General features: G+C 42.5%; 1 protein-coding gene and 1 long non-coding RNA gene across 4 annotated transcripts in view; one reads left to right on the forward strand and one right to left on the reverse strand.

Moving 5' to 3' along the window:
- Window positions 1-6,899, reverse strand: part of LOC308586500 (phosphatidylinositol 3-kinase regulatory subunit gamma) — a 242,176-nt gene extending 235,277 nt beyond the window's left edge. Inside the window, exons 1-2 of one of the 3 annotated variants that reach the window (XM_081193158.1) lie at window positions 6,746-6,899; window positions 5,315-6,054 (exon numbers count right to left, since the gene is read on the reverse strand). In XM_081193158.1, coding sequence (XP_081049284.1) covers window positions 5,315-5,633 — 319 coding nt within the window. In that variant the 5' untranslated portion in view covers window positions 5,634-6,054; window positions 6,746-6,899. The remainder of the gene's footprint in view (window positions 1-5,314; window positions 6,055-6,745) is intronic. The other 2 variants (XM_081193156.1, XM_081193157.1) reach the window with 2 other exon arrangements.
- Window positions 6,900-7,833: 934 nt separating this feature from the next.
- Window positions 7,834-15,054, forward strand: LOC308586556. The gene is made up of 3 exons (XR_014007933.1): window positions 7,834-7,953; window positions 13,183-13,267; window positions 14,105-15,054. It is a non-coding gene; the product is annotated as an uncharacterized lncRNA (long non-coding RNA).
- The last annotated feature ends 7,121 nt before the right edge of the window (window positions 15,055-22,175 follow it).

Here is a 22,175-nt window from a genome sequence, read left to right on the forward strand (position 1 = left end):
CGGAGGTCCGTACTTAACCTGAAACTGTTCTTAACCTGAAGCACCACTTTAGCTAATGGGGACTCCTGCTGCCGCTGTGCCGCCAGAGCACGATTTCTGTTCTCATCCTTAAGCAAAGTTCTTAACCTGAAGCACTATTTCTGGGTTAGCGGAGTCTGTAACCTGAAGCGTATGTAACCTTAAGTGTATGTAAACTGAAGCGTATGTAACCCGAGGTACTATTGTACATCTAAACCCATGGATTTTGAGGTACAGTATGTTTAGAAATGCCTGTTTCTAGGGAAAAATTGTTCAGAAATGTGTGTTTTGAGAGAAGACACATTTAACAACATGTATTTAGATGCAAATTTTCATGTGATTTTTTTTTTTTTTTTTTGTAAATTAGTGCAGAAATGCACTTATGAGAACGCATGTGAAAGTGACACAGACCAGAAATTAACTTATTTGTCCATTCCTAATCAGAGGCCCAGTCTCCTCTTTAAACTGGCAAGCAGCTCTTTAAAGGAAACACTCTGCTCTGAGTTCCCTGTGTGTGTGCAAATCAGTCAGCTCAAACAGTTAATAAGTATCAATGCTCAGAGTGCAGTATGGCAAAAGCATCCAAGAACTAAGAAAAATTAACAGAAACTTATATAAGTTTGTGTGGAGATAATATAGATAGATATAGATGATACAGATGATATGATATAGATATAGATATATTAATGACACTTATATTCCACCTTTTGTCCCTGGGAAGCCTCCTGCTCCAAAACAGCTCATGGTAAAACAACTATAAATACAATAAAATCAATTTAAGTACAACAAAACCACATGCCTGATGCCTGATGCATAATCAGCAAGAGAGTCAAAATTTTGCAGAGAGAATGAGGTGACGAAAACAAAAAGTGGTTACACACTTCCAGTTGTCCTGTCTTCCCCTTGGCCAAAACTCTTCATAAACCTCTGCAAACTACCTTTGATCAGACAACGGCATTGTGCTTAGCAATAGGCAAGATATTAATAATGCATTATAAAAGTGAAACTGTTACACACTCCACTCTTCGCAAGGAGGAATCCATAACCTTAAAGCAGTCCATCAATTCCTGCCACCTGTTTTAGACACTCCATATTGGGCTTAGCAACCCAGCAAATAAAACGGGCAATCAATTGAGCATCCTTAAATTCCCAGGCAACAACAGAGCCAGTGGCCTTATGCTGCAATTTAGTTCTGGACCAGATGATATCTAGCTGGAAGGGGAAACATCAGGCAGACTAAGATTTGTCAACTTTAAGGAGCAGCAGTCTGACATGCACAAATTAATTAAGCTTTCCCCTTCACTGTAGTTGCACCTAAAAGAAAGTTTAATTGGCTGAAATCCAATGTATGAAGTTACTGTTAAAAGCCCTAGATGCGAATCAGTACAGACACTGGCATCTATGGGCAATATTAAAATAGTCACTTAATGTTACACTGAATACAATGTATTAGGTCAATATTCTGCTCTATTTAATTATTCAGCTGGGAAGCCAATACAATCCTGTCTCATTTAATACAGGGTTGTTGTTTTTACAAAGCAAAGTCTCTATAACAATACAATATAGGTCTACTCAGAAGTAAGCCTCACTGAATTCAATGGAGCTTCCTCCTAGGTATGTGTGTATATAGGGTTAGAAAAAAAAACCAGAGCAAAACTGTAGTCCTGTTTAACTACTGATATTCTAATAAGAGACTTCCTGAATCTTTTTACTGACTGCCCAGGGCACCCTAAGTTTGTGGTATTGATTATTTAACAGAATTGCATACACATCAACACTTCATCTGAAAATAACTATATTAATGAATAAGGTAGGTAGCTGTGTTGGTCTGACGCAGTGGGGGGGGGAATGAAAAAAAAATTGTCCAGTAGCACCTTAGAGACCAACTGATTTTGTTCATATTCCTGAAAGCAGCATACATTAAGGACCTAATCCTGCTCTTCCGCCACATCAACATGACTAGGAATAATCGGTTCAAGGCATCATACTTATTACAGGCAACAACTGATGTTTCATAAAACGACAAAGGAACTCAAACCTGCTGTCCACAGTACTCCTGGCCGGAAGTTGTTTAGAAAAGTCCCACCCCAAAAAACCCCTATAAGAACTCTAAAATAATTGAGCAGAGTCAGCTTCCTCAGTAAGGCAGTGCAAAGAGGAGCCTCGCCTTCCCCACTTGCAATCAAGCCCAGCTGAGCTCGCCATAGATTTAAGAACAGCTGGGGAAAGAAGAGCTCAGGGATATTTTTTTTAAAAAAAGTTTTATCAGTTGTATGTCTTTGTTTCTCAATTTGATCATTTTACATGGTTTTGTATGCATTGTGGTATTTTATGCATTGTTGTTTTTATTGATAATAGTTTAGTAATTATTATAATTGTTAAGAGTGAAATTCTGTTTAATTATTATTTGCTGACGTTCTGAGAGTTAATTTTACTGTGTACTATTACATTCTAATAGATGATTGAATATTTATTTGATATAAGTCGTTCCATTTTAAAGTTATTTTGTCATGATTTTTTTGTATTGGATGGAATTATTATAAGGTGTGTGTTCTTTGTTGTATATTTTGTTGCTGTAAACTGCCTTGTGTTTAGTAATACAGAAAGGCGGTATACAAATTAAAAGGTAAAGGGAAGGAAATGGTTTAGGGGTGTCCAAATGACACGCACGTGGCACCAAACACAGAAGTAGCCCCAAAACATAAATATGCAGCGCCCGATTTACGTATAAGCTAAACAAGCTATAGCTTAGGGCCCCACTCTCAAACAAACAAACAAACCAGTAACGCCCCCCCCTCCCATTCAGAGTCCAAGGCCAAGCAATAAACTCTTTTTAAGATTCACACCCTCAGCAATAGGGAGATTTCCAATGTGGCTAGTATACGCACCACAAATTACATGCCCAGGATGAATTTATGGTTGCAGCCCTATATCCACTTACCTGGGAAGTCTCACTGAAATCAGTGCGACTTACCTATAAGTAAACAGGTATAAGACTGTGCTATAAACCAGGTGAAGATTTGCAAAACAAGGGACAGGAAAGTTTCCTCTGTTCCAAAGTTAAACATTCTATGCCTTTGTTTTCAACTCAACCCTAACGGGTTAACGTCAGCCTGGGAGTATAATGTTCATCTTTCACTCTTGTCTATATGCCTACATAAGAAGAATAGGGCTGTGTTAACCTGAATGTGTTTCTTATATTGAGTTTTCCTTGGTCCAATAAAAGGTATTGCCTCACTGCTCTGAGTATTTTATTCCATGGGATCAACACAGCTGCTATGGCTCTGATTAAATACTGGAGCCACTTCAAAATCATTAGCTCCACCAAATATTCCTGCTTAGACAGTTTCTCTGCCCTTCTGCACGCTCCCCGCCTAGCAATCCACACTGTACATTTTTCATACAAAACCAAGCAGCCTGAAAGTCCATAGTCACTGCGTACACACCACCACCCCTGTTCTAAAGGCTGTTTTATGTAAGATTTTAATGGGCACAAACACCTAACTTTATACACCTGCTAACATGTAGCTGAAGCACATATACATCTACCATGGAAATTCTATGCAGGAAATAGACTTTAGCTCCATGGGGTCTCATACTTGTGTGGTGTACATGAATTGGGGAAGAGAAACGTGTGGGCCTTGCGTGGTTGTGATGTTGCATTTTATTGTACTATTGTTTTAACATATTGCTATCCCACCCCCGGTTTGTAATCCTCTCTGGGTGTTCAGTGGGTGGAAGAGAAGGATAAAATAAAAATGATACAAGCAATTCCAAAGGATTTGGTGGGCTTGGGCCAACTGCCCATCTGTCTGCTGTGCATTATGGAGTTCACATTGGCCACAGTGCGCAGCTTCCTGCCAGCACATTTGCAGGAGTCTCCTAACCCTGGGTTAGACCTGGTTTACATGAGTAGAGAGTAAAAAGCAAAGAGCCAAGTGCTGAATTAACACAGACCATGCTGTCCACAAATGCCCTTAGGTAGTCCCAACTGTGTCTCTATCCACTCACTCTCTCTTCAGGGCCCTGCCATGAAGCAAGCAGCAAAAAAAAGGACTGAATGAACCCACAAGTTAAAACACAGACTTAGCATTACCTGATATATTTTGCAATAACATCCCTCAGCTCCAACAAAGGTAAGCAACTTGTTGCTTAACACCAAAGGCCATCCCCCCGCTTTTTTTCTTTGCCACCAAACATACTCAATTTATTCCTACAGTCACAAAGGGTAAAGATGTTGATACTAAAAAAATAAAATAAAAGCTATACCTGTCCAAAGAGAATTTACAGTTGCGTGCAGCTTTTGGGCCACAACTTGTCAATCATAATTTGGACTATACATTGAAAAAATAAAAATAATTGTGGAAACTACTTTCTCTCATGCATGTGATCTTATAGATCATTATCAATCCCATGGCTGGAATACTGATTTGAAGAGTGAGAGAATACAGCTCTCCCACACTCACACAATGGGAGCACAGCTCCCCCAGGGTGAAATGTGTCTGCAAAGTACTGCTTTCAGCAACACTTGGGTCTGAAGTAGTCACCTCCCAGATTCCGTCTTCTCAAATGGCCCTCAAGATCCTCTGTAGATATTTCAAATGAAGATGCACTGCTGGCCCTTCCTTTAATTAACAGCAGACTTTTTTTAATACAAGTCATCTGGACAATTCAAAGAGATGGAACATTTCAGAATGTCAGACTCATTTCTCATAAAAACAAAAGCCAGAAGCGGCTTCCTAATCCCGCCCCCCATTCCCATCCCAGTATAAACACATTGTTCCCAACCATCAGCACAGGCATCCACATATCTGGCTAGCCATGTGACTTGCTGCTCACATGAAAATGATTACCCTGCACACAAAAAGAGACACGCCAGCTGGAAAATTGGCCTGCCCTGCTTCAAATTCCCGAGTGGTTCGCACACATCACGCTCTGGGAGAACGTAGCTCTCAAACCACACCATCCATAAACTGTAAAATCATAGGGCTTTCAAGAAAGCCTCACTTCAGTAGCAAAGCCAACATTTCAACAGGGAAAGTTTCTTGGGAACGCACATTCCCCCTGCTCCCATTAATGGAGTGATGTGCACAGACAACGGAAGTAGAGCTTGAGAAAGTCCTATGAACTTCAGTGCATGGCTCAAGGCCAACTAGTCAGAGAGCACAGCCCTCTTCAGATTGCTGCAGAAGGACACACAGTTGGGAAATACTGCCATAATTCTGGAAAACTATATTTAATGCCTCATACAGAAACACTTCATTTGAAATATTTAAATATATATATATGAACTCACCCCATATGTTACTGGAAGGTGCCCCAGTTGGCATTGGTGGCAGTGGTCTGGGCCTTGATTTAGGCGTGGCAGCCACAATCCTCACAGGACCCAAGTACTCTACGTAAGTGCCTGGGAAATCTCCCCATTCCTTGGTACGTTCATTGAAGCCATTAAGCCAGCCTTGGGGGTTTCTCTCATCCCCTTCCTTATAGTCCACACAGGCATGCCCTGCCCTGCTGACGGTGAGCAGGTCTCCGGGGCTGAGAGACAGGTCTTCCTCCCGATCCTTCTTATATTCATAAAGAGCACAGTACTGCAATCCATCGACTGAGGCCATGGCTAGAAAGCTGGGAGGCTCCCGAGTTACATCAAAAAGTTGACAGTCGTGTGCATCCTCACAGGCATTGGGAGAAGATGGAAGGAGGTAACTAGGGATAGAGAACTGCAGTTGCCTGGGTTTTTAAAAGCAAAAACTTGTAGCCCTTCCACTGGCTCCCCCTGGTTTCAACTCCCTGAGCACAACTCCTTGTTTCACAAAGGAATGATGTCAGAAGCAAGCAAACCCTGAGGGCTCAACCGTCTGCAAAACTCAGGCCATCAATCTGTGGTCATCTTTACAAGTACCGCCAGTTCCCAGCTGAACAACTTAATGAGGCAGAGAACCAAAAAACAACAACCGGCAGGTCTCCTCTCTCTGTTCAGGCAGTTGCAGATTCCAAGTCTGGTATCAACAGCAGATTCCTTGGCAGCGCCTTCTGCTGTAAGAGTAAGACAGTGACATTAATGATTTCATAAAGACACTGAGTTGCCAGCTTTTCAGTCAGTCTCTGTAGCTGTGCCTTTTAAGGATGGCTTTATGAGGATCTCCCGAAAATGATTTTTTCTCCACACCAGGCTGTGAAAAGCCAGATGAAGCTGCTGTTAAAGGCACATGAGAAGGATGGTCCCGTCTCTTATACCTGTTTCTGGCCAGCTGGTAACCTTGTAAGGGTGCAAATGCATTTTCCCACCTCTGACCCAACCCCAAAAAGCTCAGCGTGCTTGAGAGAAGAACCTACAATCACCGGAGAGCAAGCAGAGAAGGTCTTTCAAAATAAACCCCAGAAAGAAGCTCCCCCACCCCAACCAACACCTCCACAGGTTTATTGGACCACAGCCCAAACAAGGGTCCCATAGAACAAACTCAAATGGTAACATCTCGCTGCATTTTGAAGAAGCGTTTTAACTGGGAGGCTAGAAAAAAACCAAATCTATCCTGCGCAAATGAGGCGACTACGCGGAGCATGCAAACCTCAGTCCAGGGACTCATTCAACGAAAGTTTCCACCCTCCCCGCACATCCCTCCAAAATCGCCTGAGCGCAGCCTGTTTAAGCAACAGAAAAGAGCAAGATGCGGCGCACGCGCAGGGGGGTGCATTTCAAAGCATACTCTTCTACCCATCCACTTACAGGCAACTCTGCACTAAAGCCTCTGGGAACCGGAACCCCTCTAGTTCCATGCGTGTCACCTGTTACAACTTGGCCCGCTGCCGCAACCTGGAGGGAAGGGCAGAGGGGACAAAAAGCAGGCGCGCTTCCCGACCGCGTCCCGCGCCCGGCGTCCAGCCCACAATCTCTGGATGTCCCCAGCAAAAGGCAGCGGGGGAGCGGGAGGGGGAAGAAGGGTGGGGCCCAAAGTTGCCGGCGGGCAGCTCCTCTCTCCGCCCCCGCCCCCCCCGTTTCTATGCATAGTAATTCCGAGGCAGTTGTATCAACCGGACGCTGTGCATCACCACCGCCATCCTCTGCCTGCCTGAAAACAATTTTACACCCCTGCACTGCTGAGCAGGATTTATTTGGTGATGTCAGCGGACACACCTCTCGGTTGCCTGAAATGTAGAGAGCCCAGGCAGCTCTGCAGTGGGGGGGGGGGAGAAGGGAGGAAGGAAAGAAAATGGGAGTAAGGAAAAAGGAGGTTTGTGTGGTGACATGAAGTCTCAAGCTGGGAAAGAGAATGGGAGAAAAGGGAAGGAAGGACGGACGTGCATCGGACAGACGTTTTAATTCGCTGCCCCGCCAGTGTCGGCTGGGCGAGCGCAAGGGGATAGATACGAAGTGGACGTGGGGAGCGAATCGTCCGCATCCCGTGGAACAAAAGTGCTTTGCTCAGCGGCGCGGAAGAGGGCGCTCTAGGGGCAGGAAGCCACGCGGCAATGGGGGTTATTCTAGGCAGCCCGTGGGCGATATTAGCTGCATTTGTGCACAGTCACGTCTGGGAAACTTGACCCTTTCATTCCGGGAACTCGTGAACGGGTGTTATAAGAGACATGTGCACGTGTGCATGCCGCACTGCTGTAGGAAGTGACGGCGAATATGAATGCAGTAGCAAGTTTGCTATTTAAAAATGTATGGCTGCTCCCTTAAGTCGGGCTTCAGTGCTTAACTCTCAAGGAAGCGTGCAGAGGACTGCCGCAACCCCAAGAGTTGCAGCCTATTTGCATAAGATTGGGTATGTTTACCCCAGATAAGCGGGAGCTGAACAGCCTCCCGACAGCAGCCCTCCTGCATTGCAGATCCTGCACGGAGGAGCAGGGGGTTGGGCTAGATGACCCTCCAAGATCCCTTCCACTTCTACGATTCTATGTTTGGGCTCCTGTAATACAATTCTCACTGGGCAGGTTTGTCACTTTCCTCGGAGGCTTTTAATGTTTGTTTGTCACGCCGCTGCATCTTAGCAGAAAATGCGGGGGGGGGGGGACGACGACCGTGGAATTGCACATGGTTGCGCTTTTGGAGAAATTCCCCGATGGGCAACAATCCTGAACAAGCTGTAGGCACAGAGAGCACATCCCCAGCCACTTATTGGTCAGTGCCCTGTTTATCTTAATGCAGAGATGGCTAGCCTGTAGCTCCTAGATACTTCTGGGCTTCATTTCCCATCAGCTCCACCCATCATGGCTATTGGGCCAGGGATAATGGGCAACATCTGGAGGACCACAGGTTCCCTCCTCTGCAGATTTAGTGGGAAAGGAAAGAAGGCTGGATGAAACCAACAATATTTGCCCCATTTGCTCTCAGGGCTTTGGCCACATCACTGCCTGCACACACCCAGCCTTTTTGTTGTTTAGTCATTTAGTCATGTCCGACTCTTCGTGACCCCATGGACCAGAGCACGCCAGGCACTCCTGTCTTCCACTGCCTCCCGCAGTTTGGTCAAACTCATGTTGGTAGCTTCGAGAACACTGTCCAACCATCTCGTCCTCTGTCGTCCCCTTCTCCTTGTGCCCTCAATCTTTCCCAACATCAGGGTCTTTTCCAGGGAGTCTTCTCTTCTCATGAGGTGGCCAAAGTATTGGAGTCTCAGCTTCAGGATCTGTCCTTCCAGTGAGCACTCAGGGCTGATTTCCTTAAGAATGGATGCGTTTGATCTTCTTGCAGTCCATGGGACTCTCTCTCTCTCTCTTTTTAAATGATATTTATTAAAGTTTCAAAGAAAAAATTACATAAATAAAAAGAGAAAAAAAGAAAAAGAAATAAAAAGGAAAAAAATACAAAATACAGAAAAAAGATAAAAAAACACTTTAAAAACACATCAATCTTTCCATGCCTTACATTCCATTTCCTTACTTCCCTGACCTCCTCACACCTCCCTTTTTTTGTATTCTGTTAGTTAATTCAGCAATTCCTTTCCCTCTTTGTTTTTGTCATAATCTTTTAACTTAATATATTATAACTTTGGATTTTCACCTGTTAACAATCCACCTGCTACTATGCAACGGTTGAGCAAGTTTGAAAATAATACTACAGTGGTACCTCGGGTTAAGAACTTAATTCGTTCTGGAGGTCCGTTCTTAACCTGAAACTGTTCTTAACCTGAGGTATCACTTTAGCTAATGGGGCCTCCCACTGCCGCCACAGGATTTCTGTTCTCATCCTGAAGCAAAGTCCTTAACCCGAGGTACTATTTCTGGATTAGTGGAGTTTGCAACCTGAAGCGTCTGTAACCTGAGGTACCACTGTAACTGGAATGAATTGGACGTGGGTGGGGAGGTGCTGCTTTGGCCAGTGATGTGGAATTTGTGGCCCTTCAGATGGACTACATTTCCTCCCACTTTTGCTGATGTTTGACATTGCAGCTTGAAACCTCTGAGCAGCTTTATTTATTATTTATTTATTATTATTTTTCTGAATGGTTATTAGAATGCAGGTGGTAGAGAAAGCAAGGATGAATGAGCACACATTTGCCATTCTCCAATCCCACCCCCTTTAGTCTTTTTACTGTCAGACCCTTGACAAGGACCTTTATTATTATTATTTTAAATTCTGGTTGAGAAAGAAAGACCTGAGCAAGAAGAGATTATGGTGTCAATTAATCCCAGGGGCTCCTTACAAGTGAATAATGTTGGAACTGAAAGAGTAATTTTCAGTGCCAGCATGTCTTTTAACAACTTAACATTTGGAATAACAAATGAGACATCCCTTGTATTTCCATACGTTATAGTTGGACAGAATGAACAAAGACTTACTGAATTTAAACTGCCATGAAAAAACAAAACAAAAGCCAACAACCCAATTTATTTTGCAGCGTGCCAGCTAGAGAGAAAATTGCCCATGTCTCATTTTCACTGTGATGAATTTCCAGACTGATGGACAGTACAGAAAGGGTCTAACACCTAAGCTGCTTTCACTCGCTATATCTACACTGCACAGATAGGCTTTTCTTATACGGATATCCACACTCAGCACGTGGATGTCAGAGGGAAAGGATGATTGGGGAGCCATGTAGTACTTCCACCCAATGGTCCCTGTGTTGTAAGCAGGAAGGGTAAGGGCCTGCTGGAAGACGATTCCAGATTTTGAAGCAGTGATGAGGAATAGCAACATGGAGGACAAACTTTGCCTCCAGTTTAGTTTTCCGAACTCTGAAAAATCTGACAGCCTTTTTGGTTGGTTACACTCACCTTTCTTCTTTTCTCCACTTTCGTCTTTGCTCAGACTCCCAGTGCATGGTGGGTTTTTGCTCTTAAGAACAGAACCGCTTTGCCATCCTAGCTCATGTACATTTGACTTTAGGACACACTGGGCATCATGGAATTGGTAAAATGGCAGGATTATGGTGTGGCGTTACAGAAAAAGGGCAAAATACCGCACAAATACAGCTGGTTTGGTACAAAGCGGTGACAGTATTGCAAGATTGCAGATGCTGAGAGTAATACAGCATTCTCATTAAATTAAATTTGAGGCAGCAACCAGTACTTCCTAGTCTAGATTAAACTAGTAGTAAATTCAGGAAAACAAGCATTTTGGAACACGCACAGTCATAACATGGTGGATTGGGGGGCGGCTTGTGTCAGGTGTCAATATTTGGGGGCACCTGCCAAGGTCCATTACTGCAGCAGTGGGCACTGCCAACCCCCAGAATCTCCACATGGGGCTGGGAATGGCTTCCCTCTGAAACCCTGGAGACCCATAGCTAGCTAGTATAGAGTCTAGACAATACAGACCTAGATGGAAGTTTCTGACTCAGTACAGTGGTACTTCTGGTTACGAAGTTAATTCGTTCCGGAGGTCCATTCTTAACCTGAAACTGTTCTTAACCTGAGGTACCACTTTAGCTAATGGGGCTTCCCACTGCTGCTGCGCCACCGGCGCGTAATTTCTGTTCTCATCCTGAGGTAAAATTCTTAATCCGAGGTACTACTTCCAGGTTAGCGGAGTCTGTAACCTGAAGTGCCTCCAACCCGAGGTGTTTGTAACCCAGGGTACCACTGTAGAAGGCAGCTTCCTATATGCCTAACCTGCACACAGGTGATGTGCTACACTAGGTGGTACACCAAATCCCTCCACCAACACCCTTTCCAGAAACCTGCAAGAGCTAACAACTTCTGGTAAAATTGTATTTGGGGCAATGGTTTATTAATCAAGAGGTGTCTGGTACAGTGGTACCTCGGGTTACAAACACCTCGGGTTACAAACACTTCAGGTTACAGACTCCACTAACCCGGAAGTAGGACCACAGATTAAGAACTTTCCCCCAGGATGAGAACAGAAATCGCATGGTGGCAGCACAGTGGTGGCATTGGGAGGCCCTATTAGCTAAAGCGGTACCTCAGGTTAAGAACGGTTTCAGGTTAAGAATGGACCTCTGGAACGAATTAAGTTCGTAACCAAGGTACCACTGTAATTACAATTTTTATCTTAATACAGCTTTTGATAAGCCATTGCTTTTAAAACCAGCATTGGCCCAGAGAAGAAGGCCTCATTTATTTGTGTTCCATTTTCCTTCAGCCTTGAGTTAATTAGGTATATTCATCTTTACAGCTCCTTCACCTGGTGTGGAGGGCCTTTTTCCTCTTGAAAGCGAAGCGATGTTAAAGTTGCTACTTATTTATTAGCACTCCCGACCAGAGCAGAGTGTACCAGAATGGGATGAAATTACCCAGAGGTCTGGTTTGATAGTGAATCTTCTAAGGAACATTAAGTGTATCTTAGCAACCACATGCATCAAGGTTTGCAATCCCAGAGCAGGTATTAGCACCATATTAGATGTACCTATTACTGGAAGGCCCATCCTGTTGTAAGAGCAGCTCACTCCTTGACTGACGGGGGTCAAGGAAGGGACAGTGAGTCCTTCCCCCATGCCAAATTGCACAACCAGTGTTTACGGTTGTGGTTATTTGTGGTTATTTAAGTGAAGGTAACCAAAAAATATATAGTCCAAAGTCATTTCAACAAAGAACAGCATTCTAACGCTGGCACATAGTGTAATAGGTATATAGTAAACACTCTGTCCTGTGTACCAAATGACATCTTTTAACTGGAGTCTCAAATGTATGCCATAGGATTTAACACAGCTCTCCTATGCACAGTGCAGGAGATTTTAATGTTGTATTTTAATATTTTAAAATACAATTTTAATATTGCATTGTATTTTTATATTTTGTTGGAAGCTGCCCAGAGTGGCTGGGGAAACCCAGCCAGATGGGCAGGGTATAAATAACAAATTATTATTATTATTTATTTATTTAGCTGCATGCATTGACATGCATCCTCTATTTATTTATTATTGGCTTTATTCTTCATTTCTATATGAAATGGTATTCATCATTTGAGACTAGCAATTTATTTACCAAATATTCTGTTACTGGTGATCATCCATTCCTCGTGGTATCAAAATCCACATTTATTATTATTATTTTTATGTGATTAGCTTGCCTAACAACTAGTGATTCCTGATCTTAGTAAGTAATTCTGTTTTCCTTTCTTTCCAAATTCATTCTTTCATGCTTCTTGCTGGAGTTGAAATAGATAATATTGTCTCTTAATCATGAATATGTGTGATGGGTTTTACAAAGCTACAGGGTTCAATAAGCCAATGAATGTAAAGGCATCTGTAGGAAAAAGAGTTCATTAGTCATGCCTACCACCATTATTTACTAGCTTTCTTATTACCACCTGTGGATTTTTTTTTAATATTCCCATGTAGATAAATGTCATTTTGAAGCCATTTAATACTAATTTTGAAGCTATTTGAAACCCAAGAACCTTTACTGATCCAAAAAAATTGCAACATCTCTTCTGGCATATTTTGTTGCCTATCAATTTCGTATGGTTCCTCAAATTGTTATATATAACCTTTGACAACAGTATATTTTTCTTCTTAATATGCCTATCTTTGAAATTCAATTTCCCCTCCAATTAATGACATGTTTTTTGTTTAGCTCAGTGTGAGCTAACCTTCAAATACTGCAAAAAGGAGAGTTTCTCTTTCATTATATCTGAACAGTAGGAGTAGGCAACAGACAGATTGTGAAAGTGGGCTGCAAGTAATCCCTGTAACCCCATGAGTGGCTTAGTTGTCTATCAGAACTGATTTCTGGAACATTACTTTTCATCTCTTTCATTAGGAACAAATTAGGAAGAACCTGGACCGCGTAAGCTGCCTTAAGGCACCTGGCAGAGACGCCAACTTGAATAAAATATGGGTGGCAGGTAAGCCCCACCCCACATAATCAATCACGTGATGTGGTGCGCACACACCATTTGAATGGCAATGCCCATCAACTTGGGGACGGACGGACACAGCCACCTCAAATATTTTATGAGGTGGCAAAGCCCCCTTGGCTCCTATGGCACCTGGAGGGAGTGTGAATATAAATGAATATACACTGGTACCTCAGGTTACATACGCTTCAGGTTACAGACTCCCCTAACCCAGAAATAGTGCTTCAGGTTAAGAACTTTGCTTCAGGGTGAGAACAGAAATTGTGCTCCGGCGGCGCGGCGGCAGCCGGAGGCCCCATTAGCTAAAGTGGTGCTTTATTAAGAACTGGTGCTTTATTAAGAACTGTTCTTTGTTAAGAACAGTTTCAGGTTAAGAACAGACCTCCAGAACGAATTAAGTACTTAACCCGAGGTACCACTGTACTGATACTACACATCAAGTCTATGTCTATTATAATAAGAGCTAGGAACAAAAGTTCCAGGTCTCTGGTTTATTATGTGGCATCTGATTATGGCTGTTGGTTGTGAACAAGCTGCACATTTCAGGCTGGCACAAAATGTTCCGATTTAAGTCGTTCCTGTGGCTTACATTAGTGGGTATTCAGAATCTGCAGAGAAAAATGGGAGAATAATCCTCTAGCCTCTTTAAAGAAGATTCATCTATCCTTTTGCATTCATGTGGAGTTTCTCTTGTTCAGGCTGGTGCTTGACTTGCAACTGATTAAGCTCTCAGGCATCCTGGGTAAGAGGAGCTGCTTTAATGCCATGGCAAATACAATTCTGTTGGCTTCTCCTTCAGAGCTTTTGTTCCCTTTTTCAATTCAGAGATATGGCAGGTAGATGAAAGTGCTCTTTCAGAAATTATCTTCAGGCACTCAGAATGACAGGAGAGAACAGTGGCTCTTGGGCAACAGTCCCCCCCCCCCCAAAGTGTCCTGATATTGCCTATGATGACCATGAGGGACACTTTGTTCCACACACACCCTTGTCTCCTTGTATCTATGGATGCAGTTTAGGCCAACAGAGCATGTAAATTAACCTGTAAGTTGTCACTTTAAAAACAAACGTAAAGGTACTTATTTTTAAATGGTCAAAATTAAATGTTACTTTTGCTATTATTTGTGTCGTCATAAATAACAAGCTGCATGGCTAAATGTTCAGAGACAAGAGCAGAATATGAACGTATTTGCACCACATGGATATAATGAAAGTTGTCAAAATGGCTGGCCCAATACATTTTGCCGCCTGAGGTGAAGAACAAAATGGTGTGCTCCTTCCCATTCCATGCACAAAAAGCTGACTGGACTGGCAACAACACACAGATAAAGATTTCTGAATATTTTGACAAAGTTGTGTCGAAGCATAAATACAAAATTATTACAGATATGAAATGATGTATAGTGAAATGTATTGCTTAGATTGGTGGCCATAAATAAAAGGTATTTTACTTATTTAGAATTTATAGGAAGGAGGGGGAGGAAAGGACTGAAGAGAAAATAAAATAAAATATGTACTTCATGCATTCCAGGCCATGCTGTAATCTATGTGTACTGTACTACCATATGCCTCATTATTTGTGTAATCAATAAAGTCACACCAGACTGCATGAAAATTGTTGTGCTCCTTTTGCCCTCTTGCTATTTTTAATTTTTGTGTCAGTTTTTCCAATAATGCTGTTTGCCAAATTGCATGATACCACTGGCCCATAGTTAATACTTGTAATGATTTCCATGTCCTAGCAATAGCTGTTCTTGCAGAGGCTAATAGATGTGTTATGAATTCTTTTTTTCTAATTTGCAACAGGCGAGCACACAGTTTCCTTACTTCATTCCTGTGACGTGACTGGGATGAATTACTTGCTTTAAAAAAGAAAAGACAGTTGCATTATAAGTAATATGTTAACAAGATATTTCGTCACTGCAATGTAGGTGTATGCTTCCTGAAATCTGTCTTTCAATTTAGCTCAGGGACACTAACAGCCAAGAAGCCTAGCACACTGTAGGTGCTGAACAAACGTTTAGCTGTAGCAGTCAAAACTCCTTGTCTGCTCAAGCTGTACTGCAAGCTATTTATTTCATTTTGGTGTTTTAATAATTAATAAAGTATTGCTTCTGCAACTGCTTTACTTCTCAAGATGTTACAGATCCATAGCAAAGCTGTTCAAGGGAAAATCCATGGTTGTATAAATTCAGTTCATCTGGGACAAGATGGTAAGTGAATGGCTAAGTTGGCCCTGGAAAATGTGTAAAAGTAATCCTCCTGTAACACCTGTCACTCGCTCATTAGATTCACCCAGCCAAGAACCATTTATCACACCAATTGATTTTTCCATTTGGAAGGCTTAGTGTGTTTGAACACCATAAATGTTTCGCTGCAGCAGGGCACGTAGACCTGATGTAATGTATAGGGGAAGGTAGAAACTGAACCATCACATTGCAGAGGTGAGAAAGCACAGATCTTTATCTTTTCTTCCCTGCACACTCTTCACAGAAAGGGGAGAAAGAAGGAAACAGCAATTCTGTTTCAAATAAGATTGAGAGAACGACCAACACTGGATGCGACGGTGTTTTCTAAATTAATATGGGCTGTAACATTAACAGACTTGCTTTCCATCTGAGGACAGAGAGCTAAACTAAAAAAGAAAGACTGTTTATCTCAAGTTGACACTTGTTGATCCCTGGGGTTCCCTGACCCCTGCAATATGCAACCTAGAATGTGTTTAAGTAATACAGTGCTTCATAAACTGGCTTCTAGCCCAGGTTTGAAATGGAAATTGCCTTGGTCAGTTTCCTGACACGTGCTAGCAGAGTGTGGAAGAGTTTAGGAAAGGAGCATGACTCTTCCTTCTGAGCCTCTCAGTGGCTTGCAGTACCATGACTCAAGTTGCAGGAAGGGAGCAATCCCAGTTAGTTCATGGAATGTAAAAATAAAAATAAAATATTCATGCTTTTCCAGAACAGCTTGCCACAACTACAACCACTACTATGGAGTAATCACACAATAAACACTTGCATATATACCTGGAGTTATGAGTAAAGGTTTCCAGGGTTGAGAGATGGGACTTCATCTGCCAGGTAGGTTTGAGACCCAGAGTATCATAGGAAAAAATAGGATTTGCTTGATTCTGTAATGGTCCAGAAGGTGAGATTGGCGTTCTCAAGAGCTGGACTTCAATACTGGGGCTGCAGAATACCTTTGTACTGGTGAGCCTACTTATATGAAGCTCAAAAAACCAAAATGTTCCAGTTATCATGGATTCATGGTTTGGACAATGGTTAGTGGACTATGATTTGGACTATGGTTAGTGGAAGATGTCCTAGTTTATTTGCTCCCTCATGTCAGATCTCCAGCTTCATTTCAGGGCTGCAAAAGTCATACTAGCCTGTTGACATGTTTCAAACTGGTCATGCACCAATGTGCACCAAAGTCAATGTGGATTCTTCTTTACAGAACACTGTGAGAATGGCTTGCTGAGCAGCCTGGTCTACAGTGGCTTGTGTGGGTAGTACTGTCAGTGTTCTCATGGCTGAAGCTGATGAAAAGCCACATGTCCACACAGAGAGATATGGTCATGAAAAGGGGCCTTGCATCCCCCCCTTACTCCCCAGAGCCAGTGTGGTGTAGTGGTTAACAGCAGTAGATTTGTAATCTGGTGAACCGGGTTCGCGTCTCCGCTGCTCCACATGCAGTTACTGGGTGACCTTGGGCTAGTCACACTTCTCTGAAGTCTCTCAGCCTCACTTACCTCACAGAGTGTTTGTTGTGGGGGAGGAAGGGAAAAGGAGATTGTTACCCGCTTTGAGACTCCTTCGGGTAGTGATAAAGCAGGATATCAAATCCAAACCCTTCTTCTTATTACTCATAATTAATGCTATTTCAAGATATTTTCATACTCCACCCATAGGAGAGATGTTAAACAACTATTCCCCTTGCCTAATTTGTGCCCCAATCTGTGGAGCACAGTGCCTTCCTTTGCTTCTTAACCACCAAGTAGCAAAGTCTGGATTAATTTGACTTAACTCGCCAGGAAAAGCAGCTGTGTGCTGTAAATCACAGTGAAACTGGCCATATTGCAAATAACTGGTGTGTGCTAGTTTAAGCCCCCCCCGCCCCCCCGAGTGCCTGCAGCAGCTTCTCAGTATTCTTGCAGACATTACAAAAACAGCAGTTAGACAAGCCACTGAATGCAGCGTGAGAATACCTGGAGTCATGAGGTTACAGAGCAGTACAGAGGACCTGGGCTGCTGCAGTCAATGCTGTGTTCACACTCCCGTTTACTATGCATTTCCAGTGCTGGGTTTTTAATTTGTGTTCACATGACATTATCCAAAATGCTAAACTACCCTGTACTTTGTTATAAAATACGCACTGTTTCTCAAACGAGCTTCACACCAATATTGGAGTCCTTAGACTTCTAGCCAGGTGTGAACACATTTGCAAAGGTGTTCATACCTTTGTCAATGACCTGTCATTTCCTTCTGGTGTCTACACAAATAGAAACAAATCTGACACTATTGTAACTGCAGAGATATGAACAGCTTGTGGGAGGGGGAAGAGTGTGCATGTTGTATCATCTTATTCCATGAAAGACCAAAGGGGTGGGGATGCACAGGAAGAAACACCAAACATTTCTTCCTTCACAAAATTCTTAAGACTTAGAGTTTCTCCACTTCAATGCTTTTTTTTTAGATCAGCAGGGGGAAGGAAAACTGTTATTAATTATTGAACTGCTACTGATGTCCAGATACAGCACATCAATCTTCAGTGGCTTAAGGGTCCATGCACAGTACTGTTATATTTTTGAGAAACTGCGTCTTCTGTAACATAATCAGTATGGCAACTACTCAAGAGGAGCTGCTGTTTACAGGGACCAGCTCCTTATCTTTTTGCTACAGATCGGTGGCAGAAGCTGCAGCTTTGACTGGGAAGGAGAATTGTGGCCAGTTTCATTTGTAAACTTCTAACTAGTTTTCATGAGTAGGAAGCCGTCTTATAATTACTTATAAGATCGTGTTTTCATTGGTCGTAAAACTTGTTGTTTTATGTATTTGATCAAATTGGGTGTGAGGTGGTGGTACTTTTATTAAAGAAGGATGTAATTAAAGAAGGAGTATAATGTTTGGGTCTTTGCCCTGCAGTGTCTGAACCAGAATATCTTATGTAACAGTTTAGATAGCTAGACTGGACAGGTCAACAAACTGGACTGAAAGGTATTTAAATCCCTTGTTCTTCACATGAGAAAGAGAGAGAAGTATGACCATGTTAGACTGAAGCTGAGACCCTGTGGAGATCTGCTCAGTCTCCCAGAAAGGACTGCTGATTTGGTGAGCTATTGTTTATTTGCAAATGCTAGATAGGGCTTAGGAGTTGTTATACAGTATGTGTATGTAGTGTTCAACTGTATGAGCAGGAGAATTTCAGACTTGCATACTGAAGCTGTCAGAGGCTGTCTGGTTGTCTCTGGGAGCAAGACATGAAGTGACCTCCTGTCTAGTTAATGCAGCAAGCTAAGTAGAAATTGCTGAATCAAGCCAGTGGCCCGTCCAGTCAGCTTCCTGTTCTCACAGTGGCCAATCAGATGCCTGCAGGAAACCCACAAGCACAATAGCCCTCTGCCCACTGGTATTCATTCAAGAGGCATAGTGGAGGCATAGTGGATGTATAACGTAGCCATTGTGGCTAGTGACTATGGATAGCCTGTTCTATTATGTGTCCTGAATCATTCAGCTTCACTGGACGTCCCCGAGTTCTAGTGCTATGAGAGAAGGTGAAAAACTTTTCTCTGTCCACTTTTCTATGCATAATTTAACAAACTACTACCCCGCCAACTCTTACTCATCATTTCTCTAACAGTCCCAAATGCCATAACCTTTCCTAGTGTGGAGTTGTTCCATCCCGAGCTGGTCATAGTGTGGCGGAGTGGTTAGAGTGGAGCACCAGGAGCTGGGAAACCAGGGTTCAAATCCCCCCATAGCCATGAAGCTCACCTTGGGCCAGTTCAGTCAAACCTATCTCACAGAGTTGTGGAAGTTGGAATAGGGAGAGAGAATACTGTATATGCTACCTTGAGCTCCTTGGAGGAAAGATGAGATATAAATGTAATAATAGATAAAATAAAATAAAAGCGTCTTGGATAGAACAGACTACAAGGGGACTTCATGTTGTGGCCTAGCTTTGCTGGAGTCTTCCTGGGGTCTTCCTGAACCCTGCAGTGTTCTGGTATAAGATTTCTTCAGTCCCGGCTTCATCGTACACCTCCTGCTTCCCTGTTCACCTCAGACTGCAGCCCCAACAGGAGGGAAAACTGAGAAAGGGCATTTTAAAAAAGAAAAGTAAAGCTGAATAAAATAAAGCTACCAGTTACAAGAACTGCTTTGCAGATTATGGCACAGAACTTGCCAAATATGACCTTGGCTCTTGGGAGGTTCAAATATTCCACACTGCCTCTCTTTCTGGGCTAGCCTGGGTAGCAAGCGTGCCAGCACAGCTGCATCTGTCTGCTGTGGGTATCTTCTTGTTCCATCTCTCATCTGTTCCCAGACAACCCATTGTTTCCAAAATGCAATTGTTGCTCTCTTTGGCTAAGCTCAGCTTTTATAATTTTCATCTCCGAATTGTTATAATTAACATTTGTGCCAGGTTCATTTTCCTTTGGCTGAATTCTCATCACAGAAATGCCGACATTCACAACAAGAGAGAGCATACAAGGACTATTCAGTCTGAGCCTGTGTTTTCAAAACAGTGTCTCCGTTTCTGTCTGGAGTCGCTTTTGATTAATCCATTGTTCTTTCCCGCTTCTTAGAGGCTTATTAGAAAACAGAGCTCAACCTTTTTTGTACAAGAAAAAATGTTGGTTGCATGTGAAAGTAGAAATTATTAATCTTATCCATCCAGATCCTGTGGGGTGTGTGTGTGTGTGTGTGTGTGTGTGTGAGAGAGAGAGAGAGAGAGAGAGAGATTTTGTTGGAAAAAATGCCTTTTCCAAATATCTTAGTTATTCATAGAACCTGAGAGTTAGAAGGAACCCTGAGGATCATCTGCTCCAATCCCCTGCAAGCCAAGAATTGTGCAATACAAGCATTTGATGCCAAATAGTTTATGCTGTACTTTTGTACTGTTTTATTGTTGTTAGCCGCCCTGAGCCCTGCTTCGGCTGGGGAGGGCGGGATATAAATAAAATTTATTATTATTATTATTATAGCTGAATGAAAATAACTATCCAGAGCCTGTTAATTCAGGAGAATTAATAATTGCCATTAAATCATGTGAAATAAGGGGAATACATTTTGTTGCAGGAAAAGCTGGCATGTATCAATATGTCTGAAATATATTGTTATAGGATTGGGGGGGTCAGTCTGGAAGATACCCCTGTGCCCCTTCTCACATCTATGATCCTGTATCTGAGACGTTAGAATCTATCAAAGGGAATTCTGTGAAGCAGTCAAACCAGTTCCTTGTAATTGGTTTAGCTGCTCTGTTCAAAATAAGGACATTTATTGAAGAGCCAAGCAGAGAGAGATTGAGAAGTGGGAAACTATTTTTTTATTATTATAAAAAGCAAAACAAAAACAAAACACAGTTTACTTATCAGGAAACAAAAAAACAGAATACCTTCCATTTCAAACCATTTGGGCGAGACCCACCTAGGTTTCCATGGTTGCTGACCACAGCAGGAAGAAGGCAGAGAATAGGGACAACCTCCATGATTTTTATAGAGGGTGGGAAACTCTCAAAGAGAAGAAGAAAATTCAGATGTTCCAATCACAATTTGCACAGTCGTTGGGGTGGGGGAGAGGAGGGTGTGGTGTGATGCAGATTTTTGGCACCTGCAAATCTCGGGGTAGACCGACCCATATTTTGTGGTTACTATTGGAAAGCAGGGTGAAGCTGACCTTTTGTCATACCCACTGTTTTCTCCTGCCTGCTGGCCAAGCAAGGCTCTCATTTTCTCCCCAATAGAGGAGAGAAGGCCATGGCAACCTGAATTCTATCTGATCTGACAACAGTTCACATGCTAAGGGTAAGTGTGGTCCTGTGTGGCCTTCATAAATCTTGAAATGCCAGGGTCTCCATGCATTGTGCTTCAATCAAGCACAATAGTTTCAAGCCTGACAAGTTGTATCAGCTGGCATGAAACACGCATTCATTAAGCTGGAAGTGCAAATCTTCCAAAATCTGGACTGTTTGATGAAATAGCCAGCAAAGTGTCTTTCATTGAGTAGGTTGGCTATCCTTCCTGAAACTACTACTTTCTCTTCATTTTACAGTTCCATTCACCACCTCAGATGTCTTGCTCAGCAGGTTTTTCCCTCAAACTGTGGTCAGCAAATAAATACCACTTCCTTCCGTGTGTCCTCCTAAAATCCAGTGAGGCTCAATTCATTTCAAAGTTCTGCAAACCACATTTGGAGTCTTGCCTGCTGTCCAGCTATATGAAAGGGAAGCTAAAATAACACCAGCACCACAGGAACATAAATGGGCTCTTTTTCCTATATATTTCAGTGCCATCTGCTGGAACTGGAAGAGTGAAAGGAAGAGCCCTCCCTCCGTCCCCTCTCACTGGATGGTGACAGCCATTGGAAAGATTAATGATGATGTTTTTAGCTAGATAAATTTAGTTTAAACAGTCTTTGAAATGAAACGAAGTTAACTTTCAACTTGTTGACAGTGGAAACATTTAAGTTAGGAAGTTACCTAGTAAGTTCATTTGTGAGAAATGGGCTCAAAAATGATGAATTGCCTTTTGACGTTATTTTTCTTTTTCAAATGCAGTGAGTGGGTTTCTTGTGCATTAATTTACCCACAACTTGTTCTGCTTCACCTGAAAGCAACACTTGCCATACAGTTTTCAGAATGGTTAAGAATGGGTGGGGTTTTTTGTTTTGTTTTTTTTACA

This window comes from Podarcis bocagei, assembly GCF_964188305.1.
Source record: "Podarcis bocagei genome assembly, chromosome: 5".
In the NCBI taxonomy this organism is placed as follows: Eukaryota; Metazoa; Chordata; class Lepidosauria; order Squamata; family Lacertidae; genus Podarcis; species Podarcis bocagei.